At 48.5% G+C, this 15,207-nt stretch overlaps 1 protein-coding gene across 1 annotated transcript in view; it reads right to left on the minus strand.

The window, feature by feature from the left end:
• Window positions 1–3,978: 3,978 nt before the first annotated feature.
• Window positions 3,979–15,207, minus strand: part of TTI1 (TELO2 interacting protein 1) — a 45,114-nt gene continuing 33,885 nt past the window's right edge. The window contains exon 8 of the mRNA XM_025932580.2: window positions 3,979–4,710. Within this exon, the coding sequence (XP_025788365.1) occupies window positions 4,527–4,710 (184 nt within the window). The 3' untranslated portion in view covers window positions 3,979–4,526. The remainder of the gene's footprint in view (window positions 4,711–15,207) is intronic.

Genomic DNA, 15,207 nt, shown 5'->3' on the forward strand with positions numbered 1-15,207 from the left:
ACGGTCCACAGGCAGAATAATGGCTCACGGCTTATTTTGTAAGGATTTTACACATTTAAAAGGTTGTAAAAAAAAAAAAATCAAAGAAAATGCCACACAGATCCTATGGCCTGCAAAGCCTAAAATATTCACCATCTGGCTCTGCACAGAGAAAGTTTGCCAAAACCTGCTTGGATGCACAATGCTTGGTTTGGGGTGGGGCAAAGGACGGGCTGAGCCGAGAGGAGCTAAGCCTAGGACTTGAGTTTGGAACTGCCAGGAGGAGGCGCACACACTCCTAGGCTTATTAAAACTCAGAGAAAGAAGCCTGGAACTATTGGCCATCCTGGACACTTGATAGAGGGAGGCTGCTAGAGAAGGACGGGGAAAACAGAATCAAAATACGGAGCCTGGCTTTGGGATCTGGAACCAGGAGAGCCCGCTGGTTACGTGAGCCAAGATGTTTCTTTCTGCTCAAGCCAGTCTGAGTTGGGTCTTCCTGTCAGTGGCAATGGAAGGAGTTATGATGAGATAAGCAGATATTGGCAAGTATCCCCGTCTGCCTTCCGGCACGTCACTTTCTGCGTCTGGAATGCCCTTTATCCTCTCTTCCTGCCAAAAGTCTCCTTGTCCCACCAGGGTCTTACCCTCCTCTGCTGGGGTTCTCCTTAGTTCCTGGGTGGTTTATTCTGAGATTTAACCATCTACTTCGTCAGCTGTAATTGTCCAGGGGAGTACGTATCGCATCCTAACAAAGCTGTGAGCGAAAGGGTCGGGTGGACGGAAGGGAAAGGATGCAGTGTCCACGCCCCGGGCACTATGCTAAACTTTTGGAAACATGACAGCACTTACCCTTCCTGCTGCAGCCATTCAAAGAGGCAGAAACAGTAACTCCGTTTTAGAGATGGGAAAATAAAGGGAAGTGACTCACCCAAGGTCACACAGGCACTAAGAGGTAGAGTCTGAAAACAGCCCCAGCGCTGATGAGCCCTGGGTCATCCATGCTCTTTCTCCAACACGAGTCTCCTGAGGACCACACTCAACCCCTCTGGAGGATCCCTGGATCCATGTCTGTGCTTTCCTGCATCCCCCAGGAGGCGCCCACTGCCTACAGATCAGAGCTCAAAGTCTCCACCTGACACTCGAGGCCTTTCAGGACCTACCCTTAACTCCAGCCACACCAACACTCAGAAACCCTGAATGAAAGAAAAACCGTCACTGCACCAGCCGGGTTTCACAGGGGGCAACGATCGCTTTGAGAAGCCCACGTAAACAAGGACTGGAATGAGTCAGCTGGACGGGTTCAAATTAAAGTTGCTTGGGTAGAATAATAACCGGAGAGGCACTCTAATAAGGTTTTGTTTTGTCTTTTTTTAATCAAGTGCAACAATCTGCCTACAGGAATATGAAAGCAACTCAGGATGTCTTTACTCTTTGAGGGGGGGAGATGGGTTTTGGAACACGATGGCAAGTCCTCCCACACGGATTATCTCCGGGACAGCCTCCCGAGAGCCCACGTTTTATCACGGCACAGGAAGTGTGTGCGTGTTCCCCCCGCCCCTCTTGGCACACCATTATGGCCTGCCCTGCCCAGGCGCCCTGGGAAGGCAGGCTACTTTAATCGCACTGGAAGCCTGGAAATACACGACAAGTCACACCACCTCTCTGACCTGTTTTCTCATTTGTCAGGACCTAGAGATTGAATTAGCCTCTCACTTTGCGTCCCCGGTGGAATTAGGAACAATGCTGTGAATCTTTTTACAGTACTCTCAATTAGAGGGCATTTCCCCCCCCCTTCCCAAAGGAAATCATCCCAGAATTTTAAAGTGGAATAGAGTTAAGCGATTCTCTCTCTCTCTCTCAGGGGTTCTTCACTTGGGATCCCCACGGGGTCATAGATGAAGTCTCTAGAATTAGACCTAGAATTTGTGAGGTCAGCTAGGCGGACCCTGTAAGCAATGAGATGGTGCCTGACTGGTCTTGGAGGACGCAGTGCCTGGGAGTGATGGGGGAAGAGTAGGTCCTGTCATCAGATTCCCCCTTGAGGGACCCAGAATCCCCCAAATTAAGCTCCCTCTCTCTGGTCCATTCTCTCCACTCTGCAGGCGGGATTGCTGAGGCCCAAAGAGAGAGAGGGCCCCTGATGACCCAGACCAGAAGTCAGGCTGCCGCCACCTAGACCCAAGCTGGACATCCTTTGCCCTTGCAGAGAAAGACCCTAAAAAGAAATGAGGGGCCTCTCCAGACTGGTTGGGAGCCCTTGCTCCAATATGTCTCCATGCCAACTGCCTTCTGGGTTTTATAGATCTTGGGGATTATCTGCATCACTGGAGAAGTTATCTAGATGGTGCCTCACCATGCATCTGGTAAGGATGCATTCATCATTTGTAGGATCCTTCAGCACATTTGTGTGTGTGTGTGTGTGTGTGTCTGTCTGTGGCTGTGTACCTAAATTTACATAATCTGTGTTTTAAATCCCTCAGCTAAAAAAAAAATTGAGTATTTATCCTGCCTTTCTACATAAACTCCCTCAAGGTTACTGCATGGTTGATGAAGGGAAGGTTCCCTTTACACAAGTACTCTAGCTAAAAGCAAGCTCGTGTGGTGGGACTGAACAACACTACTGTGCATTCCCTAACGAGTGAGTGGATCCAGGCGAGGATCACCAGTGACTGCCAATCTCATAAGAGATCAGATATTATACACCTCCTGATGGAAGTAAATAATCCCACTTATGGAGGAGTGTTGCCAAAAACAAAAATGAAAACAATCAAACCGGATCACGCCTCCTGTTCTGCCTTCCCATTTACAGGAAATACAGGTGACAGGAGAAGCCTGTGAAATGACCCCCACGGGGATGTAATCAGTAAATCCAGACTGTGGGAAATGCAGTAGGATAAATGACCTTATTTCCTCAACAGAAACTTAGCGGGAAAAGAAAAGAGAGGTGGAGAGGGGATCTATAAAAGGGATTTATGAAGGGACATACAGATAACAGGAATGTATATACCTTATTTGGATCCTGATTCAAACGCACTGGGGAAATGTAAACATCTAATTGCCTACAACATGAACGGGTCACTGCTGATTCGTTTAGGTGTGATGATGCTATTGGGGTTTATGTTTAAAAAAAAAGTTTGGGGATGCCTAACTGGCTCAGACAGTTAAGCATCCGACTCTTGATTTCAGCTCAGGTCATGATCTCAGGGTTGGTGAGTTTGTGTCCGGCGTCGGGCTGTCTACTGACAGTGTAGACCCTGCTTGGTTGGGATCCTTTCTCTCTCCCCATCTCACTGCCCCTCCCCTGCTTACACTCTGTCTCTGTCTCAAAAATAACTTAAAAAAAAAAAAAAAAAAGGTTTGGATAAGATATCTGAGATGTGCTTCAAAATACTCCAGGGACTGGATGGGCTGGGGAGGTAAATGGGTGAGGGTAGCAATGAAAGAAGGCTGGCTGTGTGCTGGTGACTGGTCCAACAGGGTTATGGGTACACAGGGCTTGCTGTATACTATTATCCATAATAAACAGTAAAAAATAATCAATCTCTTCTTGAACAGGTATCCAAAAAATTGTCAAGAGTGTTTGTCTTTGGGGGCGCCTGGGCGGCGCAGTCAGTTAAGCGTCCGACTTCAGCCAGGTCACGATCTCGCGGTCCGTGAGTTCGAGCCCCGCGTCAGGCTCTGGGCTGATGGCTCAGAGCCTGGAGCCTGTTTCCGATTCTGTGTCTCCCTCTCTCTCTGCCCCTCCCCCGTTCATGCTCTGTCTCTCTCTGTCCCAAAAATAAATAAACGTTGAAAAAAAAAAAAAAAGAGTGTTTGTCTTTGGAGAGGGAAACCAGATGTCTGGCGAATAAGGAGGGGAGACTGACTTTTCACTGTTTCTGTTTTGTGCTGCTTGGATTTTATACCAGGGCTCTGCATTATCCATTTAAGAACTTAAATGCATTTCTTAAAAATCACCCAATTTAAATAACAAACTTTAAAGTGAGCTCTTGATCATACTGTTCGTCCAAGAGGTGCCTTTATTCCATTTTCTTCCAAATAACAGGTTAGGTACAATGAGCTGGCTCCAGCTCATTGTTTGAGGAGAGGACGTGCACGTGTCTGTGATGCAGGGCTGTGCTCTGAAGAGTCTTGGATGCGTGGTACTTCCACATGGTCGTCAGATGCCCGGGGGACACACTCGGTGCGCAGCAGAGGCCCTCCCCGCCACCTGTCCTGAGGCTCTCCGATGTGGGAGGATGTGGCGGGGACGGCCCAGGAGGCAGCTGGGGCCTCGGAGATGGTAAGCGAAGGAGTTAAGCCCTTAGAGCTGCCAGACAATGTCATTTGAAAACACCAGGTATGAAATATAAATAACAGTCAGCTACTTTCCTTCAATCCAATTTCTAAGCAGTTGTGTGATCGATCAATTTATAAATCGATCGGCTGTCTAATCCACCTTCGGAGTCTTCTCTGCTGCCGTGCCACCGCCTCGGGCCAGGGTGGGGTCGGCCCCGCATGTGGGGACAGGGGATGCTGCTGTATCCAGGTGTATGTGTGTGGGGTCACTGAAGCTCCTGGAGCAGGCGGAGCACATTGGCCGCATAGGGGTTGCCCTGTCCTGTGGTCCCCCGCAGCTGCACAGGGTGGAGGCTGGGGTGGGGAGGTGTGAACTGCTCCGGGCAGTAAAGTTCGTTCAGGAGAAACCAGGTGGAGTCCGGGTCCACCTTCATCAGGTGGAGGAAAACTCTGTGGAGAGATAGAAGGGATGGTGAGCTGAGGTCACGAGGGAGGGGAGAGAAGGGACAGAGCCCGGTGTTCTACGGAAGAGGCTGCTTATTGGGCTATTTGAGATGAAACTGGTAATAACATCAAATCCCTTCGAATAGCACAGCAAACCCACTTTAGTTCATAAGACAGGGCCATTAGGATGGTCCCAAAGTGTATAGTTTCATATCCATTGACACAGAGAAGTAATTAGTCTGAGCAGAACAATATTGACATCAAACAAGCTCTTGGCAAAGAATTCAGTTAAGTTCTGGGGTGTCAAGCAGACGTTTTCAAAGAAAACTGACAGGGCCCACCCCTCATTTCAGGCTCACAGGGCAAGCCCACACTCCTGAGTCTCCGGGTCCTCATCCTTGGCCCCCCAGCTTGCTGCTGAACTGGGTAGCTGGCCTCTTCTGGCCACCAAGAGCCAAGGATTCTTGGTAGTCTGGACATGTTCATAAAGGGATCAGACCCAGTTATTTGCCTGAGGCAGGAACGGACAGAGCCAGGCCAGTCTAGAGGCAGAGCACTGGTGTCCTCCACATGACAGGGACAGAGCTGAAGGAGCCAGGGCCACCTAACACCCTATGCCCACGAAGGGTGAGGCTTTTCAACTTGGGCTGAACTCTGGGGCCACACCCTTGCCTCTTATCTCCTCATATCCCATTTCTGAATGATCAACCATGTGCCCAGGGCCACCGCACTGGGCAGTCCAAATATAAATTTCATCCCCCTGGCTGATGCAGTGGTTCAGGTTCTGGCTTTTCAACCTCAGGGAGGAGAAGGTCCTCCTCAGTTGGGCAGCTCCGTTAGCCATCCTCCCCATCTCAGTCCACAGAGCACATGCTCAGAGAAGATGACCTTCCTGGACCATTCTGTTTAGGTGGCTGTCCCCTCCTTTTCTCTTTCAGGACACCCTTCCCAGCACTCACTGTCCATCTTCCTTCCTCACAATACAGCCCCTGAGGGCAACGACCATGTCTGTTGGGTTCACCTCTATACCCTGGGCACCTGGGATGGCACATGGTAAGCTCTCAACAAGTACTTCACCCGACAGGTTCTTGTATTTAGCTAAGTGGTCTATTACACTGCACACTAATGACTTAAGATGACAGATCTCTCTGGAAAATTACATTCTATAAAAGGATCTAAAGGAGGGGCCAGCTGCTCACCACCAAGGAAGGACTAGGGAACATTACCAATAGGATTCATGTTATCGTAGGCACCACTGCTATGTGGCCGTGGGAGATTTTTCAACTTGTCTTGCTCTCAGTCTCTAAAAATGCCTTGTTTCTAAAAATTGGGGATGTACTTCACTCAGGGTTTTGCTGAGGTTTAAATGAGAAGACACAGATCCAGACCTACACAGCGTTTAGCCCATGCGATCCCTATCTACCCAGTCATAGGGTAGATAGTATCTATTTGATGGATCACATTTTATTCTTGATGCCCATCCCTAGGAGCCTTTCCCATACTGGTGGGCATTAAACGGGAACTTAAGTGGAGCTAAATCCTGTTTTTAATTTTGTTAATCTGAAAAACCGTGCCCTCAGGGGATCTGGCTTTTACTTTGGGGAAGCCAGTCTTGCTTTCTTCCTTGGGTTTAATAGACACCTGCGAAGGAGGCAAGGTAGGCAGGTGGGAGGGGACCCTTTGAACATGTTTTTGGCCTGGTCTGTGCCTAGACAATTTAAGTTTCCTTTACTTAGGATAATCTTGTGCTTATAATCTCAGCAGTGGTTGCTGGAGAAGTGGTTAGAATATTCCAATTCACTGTTTCCACTTCACCGCAGAAAGGAGATGGGGCCTGCGTGGGAGACAATTTTTGTTTAAAAACAAAAATATCTTTGATAATTAGAGTGGCAAGGGAAATTATGAAAAAACACACCAAAAATGGGAAGCTGATTTCTATTTACACGTGACACAGCTGACAGGTTTCCCTGGTGCCAAAGACTGTCAGAATGCAAATGGTTTTGTGTGATTTTTTTTCTCCTTCTAGGACTAGAACAATTTCTCAAGCTACAGCATGGCACACGAAGGAGTATTCTGATCCGGGCAGTACCCAGCGAAGTGGTGCCCCAGCCCAGCCCACGTCAGTCAGAGCTCGGCTCTGACTTACATGGCATGAAAGCGTTGCAATGTTCTTTTTGAGTCCTTTTTAACATGCTAAATGTGCATGTTGTATTCTCTGGCAGGAAAGGAAAAGGAAAGAAGCCACTCTCTTTGCCCTGTGCACCTTTTTTTTTTTTTTTTAAGTTTATTTATTTATTTGGAGAGAGAGAGAGAAAGAGAACGAGTGGGGCAGAGACAGAGATGGGGACAGAAGATCCGAAGTGGGTTCTGCATTGACAGCAGGGAGCCTGACACGGGGCTCGAACTCACAAACCATGAGATCATGACCTGAGCCAAAGTCAGATGCTTAACCCAACCCTGTGAGAACTCGTAAATAAGATACTAACAGGGAGGCAAAGAAAACGTGCGTACGAAGTTCACTTTCTATTACTGAGTAAAAGCCAAATTCTTGGGAGAATTATTTGGAGTCTCTTTCCTTAGCTATTAAATGGGTGGACTCCCCAGAATGGCAGGCAGCAATGCAAGTTCCCTCTCCTGCCTATGCGGCTTGGAGCAAGTTAGTTTCCTCTTTCTCCAAAGGAAGATGATCACAGCCCCCACCCCCACCCTCCTCACAGGTTTGTTGCGAGGCTCTAAGGGAGATGAGGGGCAGGAAAACACTTTGAAGTATACAATGAAAACACTGTTCCTTCCAGAGAGTATGTGTGTGTCTAAGGAATAATTATCACTACCAACCTTAGCAGCACCGCCACACCACAGAACCTTCTCAGACACCCTGAAAAGGACAAAACATTTGTCTTTTGTTTCACTCATAATTTCCTTCCTACTGACTTGGTGGGGGTCCCAGTTCTCAGCCGATGGTGTTCTAATTTTGCCCGTTATTTTCAGGAAGAAGCGAATGCAATATTCTTTGCCCTCTGTGCACCTGAGGTTGGGAGTGAATACCACGCTGTGCAACCAGGTGCTGGCAGGTGTAGCTGTGCGCTTGCTCGGCCAAAGACATGCAGCCTGCTGAACTCTAAACACCGACACACATTCTGAACCTGGACCTTGTTCACTTTAAGGCCCTGGGAGCCGAGCGGAGATCCAGCAGGTCTTGTCTGAGAGCTCAGTGGCCCAGCTTTGCTCCAACTCTGGTACCACCTTGTCCTGGGGCTGGTTCCTGCCCATCCTGAGCTGGGGACAGGGGCTCCCAGAAAGTGAAGAGCCCAAAGCTGAAGACCTTAAAAGCCCTTGTGCATCATCCAAAGCCAGAAGACAAAGACAGGACCTCTGCTTTGACGAGATTGGGGCAACTGCCCGGAAAATGTTCCTAATACATCGTGAGACGTGGCAGAGATGGCTGTTGAACATGCCAAATGGCCAGCTCCACGTTTTCTCAAACCCAAAGAGAAACACTTAAAAAAAAATATATGTACACCATTTAAGTCCTGAACAAAAATTTCCTTCTCCTTCCCCTAGGCCCAAATCAGTGGCTCCAGGGAGCACAGTTATCAAGAGATTATCTGGTCCCCAGAGTTTCGGGAGGCACTCAGCTGTGCCTCATGCCTCCGAGTGTCCTGAGGCGAGTGATTATCTCTCAATAACCTGTAGGGCCGTGTAGCTTAAATGATAACTTGACTTTAAAAAATTTAGAACTTGCCGTTAGGCAGTTTCTAAGCAACCTCTGTTTCCATGGCAAAGAAGCCTGGTGTTTATACTGATTTTTCACTTAAAATGCGGTTTTATTGAATTTCGCTTCATGCAGGCAGCCATTTCCCCGCACTCCAGCCCTATCTACAATTGACGGGCATCAGCAAGTACCTAATAAACTCCAGACACCAAAACCCACAGAAGCGGCTCATTCCTTTATGATCAATAGCGGACCGCTCCCGGTGACAAAGCAGGGGGCGAGGTGGCCTGGGGACATAAGCAATGTGCTACCGGAATCCGGTCAGCAGGGGCTGGGGACCATCTCCTTGTGGTTTGCCAAATGTTTCCCAGCACCTGCTCCAGCCCAGGCGCCGGGCTGGGTGCTTGGGATACAATGATAGATGGACAAAGGCTCTGGCCTCGGGGCTCCCCATGTGGGTGGGGAGAATGGACTAATCACAGAGGCCCATAGTGTACTGTGGAGAGGACCACACTAGGCGTCCCATGTGGGGTGGGGCTGGGGAAGGACTCGAGGAGGGCACGGCAAGCTGCTTCTCGGAGTAACATCGATTCTATGGCCCCTTCCAGCCCCAGCAGTCCACAGTGGTCCTCAAGCATGGGCAACGGCTCAGTGGCAAAACCCCAAAGAAAGCCCTCTGCTGCGGATGCAAACATTACAGGGTGTACCCTCGGTCTAGACGACGTCTGCTCTAAAGACACTCTAGAAAACCGCCAGCCAATCGAGGCCCAGTAGAGCTAAATAAACCGTAACTGAAATGCAGAGCTTCCAGCCCTCCTGGGTGACAGGCTATTCTTTCTCTGTCAATTACTTGCTTGAGGGATCTGCTGCTCCTTGTCTCCTTCTGGATTTATAAAATGCTCTCATGAGCTGTCTGCATAAGTGCCAGTGGTAAAGAACTTGTGGCTTTGTGATCTGTTTATTTATTTATTTTGGGCTTCTAAAGAAGTTATTCAGGGATGTCTCCTTAGGAACATGATACAGGCTGTCACTACACAGCCATGACTAAATGCAATCAGAAAATAAACTCACTCGTCGGAAAGTGGGCACACCCACAAAGTTATTCTAGCTTCCCTGCTATTCCCTCGCTGGCAGAACCTCCACACTCTTTTCTTCTCTGGCCATCTCTTCTCCCACGACTCAGTACATGCTGATGCTACAAATGAGGCTGTGTGTGTTTCCTTTTAAACAAATGGATGATCAGGGTGTCGACGTGTCCTAGCCAGCAAGCAGTGGGGTGATGTTTCTATCTCGGTAATTTACTCTAATGGGTCTCGGTTCATTGGTTAACCAGTATTTCAAGCCTGTCCTTTCTTGCTATTCAATTTAGCTATCTTCTCCTGCGAGGAGGTCGTTTTTTGTTTCTAAATGTTGGAAATGGAGGATTATGACTTGGAGCAACGATTTACTCTCCAAATAAATACTACCAATTACCTTTGCAGCTATATGTACTCGTTAGACTTAACTATATTTACCTGTTCAAAACCATTCATCTATCGATCTAACTCCATCTCGCATCCTCACACAGAGACTGATAATAAAAATATTTAAATGCAATGGGGACGGGATTTAAAACCATAAACACCAGTAGAAGCTTACAATGCTAATCGTACCCCTAAAGTACCACAAGACAAAGTATCATAAATGCAGTGGAATGACTCCATTGCTTTGTGCATATTTAAAAAGATATGGCACTGAGAGGACCAATCTGTTACAGACAATTCAAAAATAAGCCAGAACCTAGAAGGGTTTAAATCCCACTGGGGCAGGATTTAAAAGCAGCCCCTTCCATCTGGCTGCCTCTCCTGCCTCCAGGCCCCCTGCAGGCCTGGATCCCCCTGGCTACGAAGCCGCTGCTAGGTGCGCAGATTTCAAAGCGGCCCTGTGCCAGAGCGCCAAGGGGGCTGACTCAGGCCACATGCGGTGTTCCCTGCTCCTCAGCACTCCCCCTCCACCCCCCACCACAAAGGTGCAAACCCTGAAAGATAAAGCTATCTTGTAGCAGCCTACCTATTTTGTCCCCCCCACCCCCTTCCCCCGCCCAGACTGTTTTCCTGGAACCTACGCTTTGGCGCTAAGCCAGCAGGCTCTGCTGATGGATGCGGGGAAGAAACAGCTCTAGGAAGTATACTTGTGTATTCACTGCAAGGGCGTTAGAGATATTAGTCACAACAGTACTCAGTGTTCTTCTAAGATGACCCATGGAGAAATTTTCCTAGGGTTCAGGACCAAGGAAAGCTGTGCTTTTTTCTACAAAGCCCTCTTCTCCCTCTTTTCTTATTTCAGGGATGCCTGGAAGTTGCACAACATATACATTGCCCTCTTTGCTGTCTGTTAGGGACAGGAGAGTCACATTTAAGGCTCATCTCCAGCAAGGGTGCTGAGCTCTAGGTGTGCGCTTTCTATGTTAACCTCGGCCCCGGCGTCACCTTGGGTTTTTCCTTTTATTATTTTTTGTTGTCGTTGCATACACTTAATTGATAAGATAGCCTAGGTCTTTTTTGGAATCAGGAAGAAGTTTAAATAATGCTAACAACCACTACTTACTTTTTCCCATGAGCTGGTATTCTCTGCTAAAAAATGTAATATGCACGAGTTTACTGAATCCTGGCAATAATGTGACTGGGTGGAAGGTAACAGATATGCCTGCTCGAGTCTCGTAGGTGAGGGAGCAGAGGCTCGGAGAAGTAAAGTGACTCGTCCACGGTGCCACTGCTACCGAGCAGCAACGCGAGGCTCCCTCTAACTCGGCATTCACCTTTGCAATCTTTCAACTTTCAACACGGTACACTTGGCTCGTTAATAAAAAAAAATCTTGTGAATAAACACACATATAATAAGATAACCAAGGCCATCTTCCTGGCTACTTTACTCAAGACTGAGATCATGACATTCACGCCAGCCTCTTACGTGCTCGGGACAGACCACGGATGCTGCAAAGTGAGGAAATGGCTACCCTCCGGTTTGCCAGGCAGTCTGATATGTGAAATCTACTCTGTGCAGGTGATCCTGGCTCCCAACCCAGTAGGATTGGCGTGCACACGCACAGGCACATCCCATACTTGCCTTTCCCACCGGGTTGTAAAATGGTTGACCCTGGTAAATTATCAATCACATGACAACACCGAGGAAGCAGGGAAAGGATTCGCAGCACTTGATTTAAGTAGCACGGAGGTCCCCACCTTCAGATCTGAAACCCAGCAACCCACTTTGTTTATAATCTGCATGGCAGATGTCTCTTATCTTTGACACCAGGAAATCATGCCTATATACGCACAGTGAACAGCTTCAGATCTGAGTGTATTTTTAGAACAATGAGCCTGGAAAAGAAACGCAGCAATGCCTGTCAAAAGATGGATAATAGGAAAGCTAACTACTTGGGTCTGGATTTGTCAACTATTAATCAAGTGTCAAAAGAAAAAATATCAGGAATGCCCTCATTTCCATGCTGGGTGCAACCCAAGGGGACAACAGCTCTGCAGCCCAAGCTCAAACAAACTGCCCACAACATTTAAGGGGATGAGCTGCTAATTTCAAGCTCAGCTGAACTAACGGATCACCTCGGTGGCTCCTGATCTGTTCAAATATAATAGGCCCAAGTGTGGGTAAAGAGAGGAGCTGGGCTCTGACGGGGATGAAATGAACGAGCCTGTGCTAGTCTGTGTTCGTCCAGGGTTTGAAGGCACCGGCTGGTTCTTTGATGGGCTGGGATCCTACTGCTAGAAAGAAAGCAGGGAAGTCAGCCAGTAAATGAACCTTGAAACCTGGTCCTGACTTCTCACACAGAGGGTGGTAGGGGGACGTGGCACAATTAACATGAAAAGATCATTCTGGGGTGAAAAACTCTCTTCAGAGTTCAGTAAAGATGAAGCAGACTTATAAGAAACGCCATGCCCAAAGGTACAGGAACTCATGTAAAGCATCATACATCTAATGTATTTATATATATCCCACATAGGTGTGTACATACACATGAGTATACCTCCAGAACACAAGCCCTGTGAGAGCAGAGGCCTCCTCTCTCATGCTCTCTTCTATTATCAGTGCCTAGAACACTGCCTGGCACGCAACAGATCCTCAGTTGGTCAGTGGAATGACTGAACTGGCTGAGTGGTCTCCCTCACGTATAAATGTAACTCGTGTGCACAATGACTCTGGGAGGAAGGTGTTATCACCACCCTTAGTTTACAGGGGAGAGAAATGAGGCACAAGGAAACGAAGTCATTCGCTCAAAGTCACAGAGTCAGTAAGATCTGAACCTACGTTTGTCCGCCTCCAAGGCTGGTGCCCCATGCCCTTATATACAATGGCTATGCAGAGGAAGCTGGGAGGGGACCCCCACCCACAGTTCCCCCTCCCCGACCACCACCACACCGAGGACCACAGCATTCAGTTCCTGTACAATCAGAGGGTGCACCCGCCAGTCACTACCTGCTGGCCCCCTGCATCCCCACCTGGGTCCTGTGCTTGGCAGGCAGAGGCAGGACTGGGGGTGGAGACCAAGTGGCCTAAAAGCTCTGTTCTTCATCTTTTTCAGAACAGGTATTGTTCCTTTTAGCCCCAGGATGGAAGGCTTATTGGATGATTTGAGTCCTCCCCGCAAAAGACAGGGAGCCTCAGAGGACGCTCAGAGAGGCCCAAAGAGTGTGGTTTTAACGGAGTTGAGTTGAATCAGGCTGACAGCATGTACAGGCTTTAAGGAAAAACACAGAAATTTGGGGTATGTGCTCTCATCTCAGATTCCTTTCATGTATGGGAAGGAAAAGCTCCATGGTCAGGGAGGCACAGAACTGTGGAGGTCCACTGCATGCCGGGAGAGATCTCAGAGGCTTCTGGGGCTACTCGAGAATTTAAATCAGTTGAGTCTGCCTCTGCCATGGTGGAGGCGGGGGCATGGCTGACACAGACCTGTTATCTGTAATCTAACACTTACCCTCAGGGACACTGCCCTGTTTACAACTGTGGGTAGGCTGACCCCTTCTCCGACACCCCAAATAGGATTTGCTCACTTGTAGTTACCCATTGAAGTTATTTAACCAAATGGACTGGGGGGAGCTGGTATTTCTCTTGCATAGCCAGTTAACAGTGACACCTAGTGGTAATACACAGTGAGGTTCTACCGTACCCCTACCCCCGCCCCTCCCCCAAGTTGCAAGATTTATGCCCCTCCTTACAAGGCACATTCGCTAGATAAAAGCATTAAACTGGAATGGCGTTTCTGTTCTTAGCATTTACAGCCTTGGTTATATCAACCACCCCCTGATCAATTTCCATTTCTAGAGTTTACAGCCTGGATGTAAAAGCCTGCCACAAAGGCTCTATTTAATATGACAAATTAAAAAAGCAAACACAGGCTTGGTCATCCTTTGGAGCCAGGAAAAGCAAACAGGAGGGAGGAAAAAGCCAACCGTAATGCACACAAAGAGGAACTTTCACGGAACTGCTGAGTTTGTCTCCATGCCAACGCTAGGGAGGCCGCCCCTCAGAGGCCCCAGCCCCGACCCGATGGACTCACAGACATGTGAAGGGGAACAGAGAAGGATGCCCCAAAATGTGCCACTTTGGTGTGTGAACTGACTTGAGATTGAAGGGAATCAAGACCCAGCAGATTCAAGAAAAACTTTTACTTCTCCATTAACTACCTAAAAAAATTTGAATAGGGAGCCTGACCCAGAAAAAGAACTATTACCAGAGATAACTTTTCATAAGAATAACCTAGGTGTATGGCAGGGCAAACATCTAATTACCAAACACCTGATCTTAGGTCCTGTGGATCACCCTGCTCCCTCCCCTTGTGAAGCCCCTGCCCCTAGACCATTCCTCAGGATGGCAAGGAAGCCTCAACTGCCCCATGTGACCCTGGGTCTCATATTTTTATAAGGCTCCCTTATATATGAAATTAAAAAAAAAAAAAGTGTTTATCTCCCACTAATCTGTCCTGTATCAATTATCAGACCAGCCAAAGAACCTAGAAGGGTACAGCAGAAGGAAAATTCTTATCCTCCCTAACACAGCTGCTCACCTACCTCCTTTCAGAGCAGCCACCGGTCCTCACTTGTTTCCTCACCAGCCGTGTCAGACAGAGGGGCCACTTCCAAATGAAGCTGGTCATCCACCCCGCATCGGAAACTCACCAGCTCCAAGGAAGCCAGGGCATTGGGGCATCTGTGGACAGCTCTGGTTTTTACTGCGTTTCTGTTACCCTCTGGCTATAGGGTTTCCCCTTGGGCCCTGGCAACAAACACAACAGCCTTCCCTTCTCCCATGAGTGGGCGGCGGGTGTCAGTGCTCGCTGTGTGGGGAATACAGAGGGGCAGGAGTGGGCACAGGGTGGGGGGGGGGGGGCGGCGAGGAGGCTTCTGCAATTGTTCAGGTAAGAGGTGAGGGTGGCCTAGCCTGGTGGCTTGGAGGTGAAGAGACGTAGACAGTCTGAAGAGAAATTCTGCAAGGTAGGTGGACAGGCTTCCCTTCTGGAACGGACGTAGGGTGTGAGGGAAGAGAAAAATGAAGGACAGACAACTGAATGGAAGATGGGGCCACTTGCTGAGCTAGGGGACCTGATTCATCAGTCCCTGCAGGCATGAGTGTCTCAGTACCCAGCCACCAGCCTCTCTTCCTGCAGTAAGGAGGCTCACAAAGAGACCAGGTTTCCCATTGTCTCAGGCTTCTTTTCCCATTTAGAGAGCTTATTAGTTTCTGAATCAAGATGCCAAATCAGCTCCTGATCAAGGACAACACTGGTTTTTTTCCCT

Source organism: Puma concolor, chromosome A3 (assembly GCF_028749965.1).
Source record: "Puma concolor isolate L17-30 chromosome A3, mPumCon1.1.hap2, whole genome shotgun sequence".
In the NCBI taxonomy this organism is placed as follows: Eukaryota; Metazoa; Chordata; class Mammalia; order Carnivora; family Felidae; genus Puma; species Puma concolor.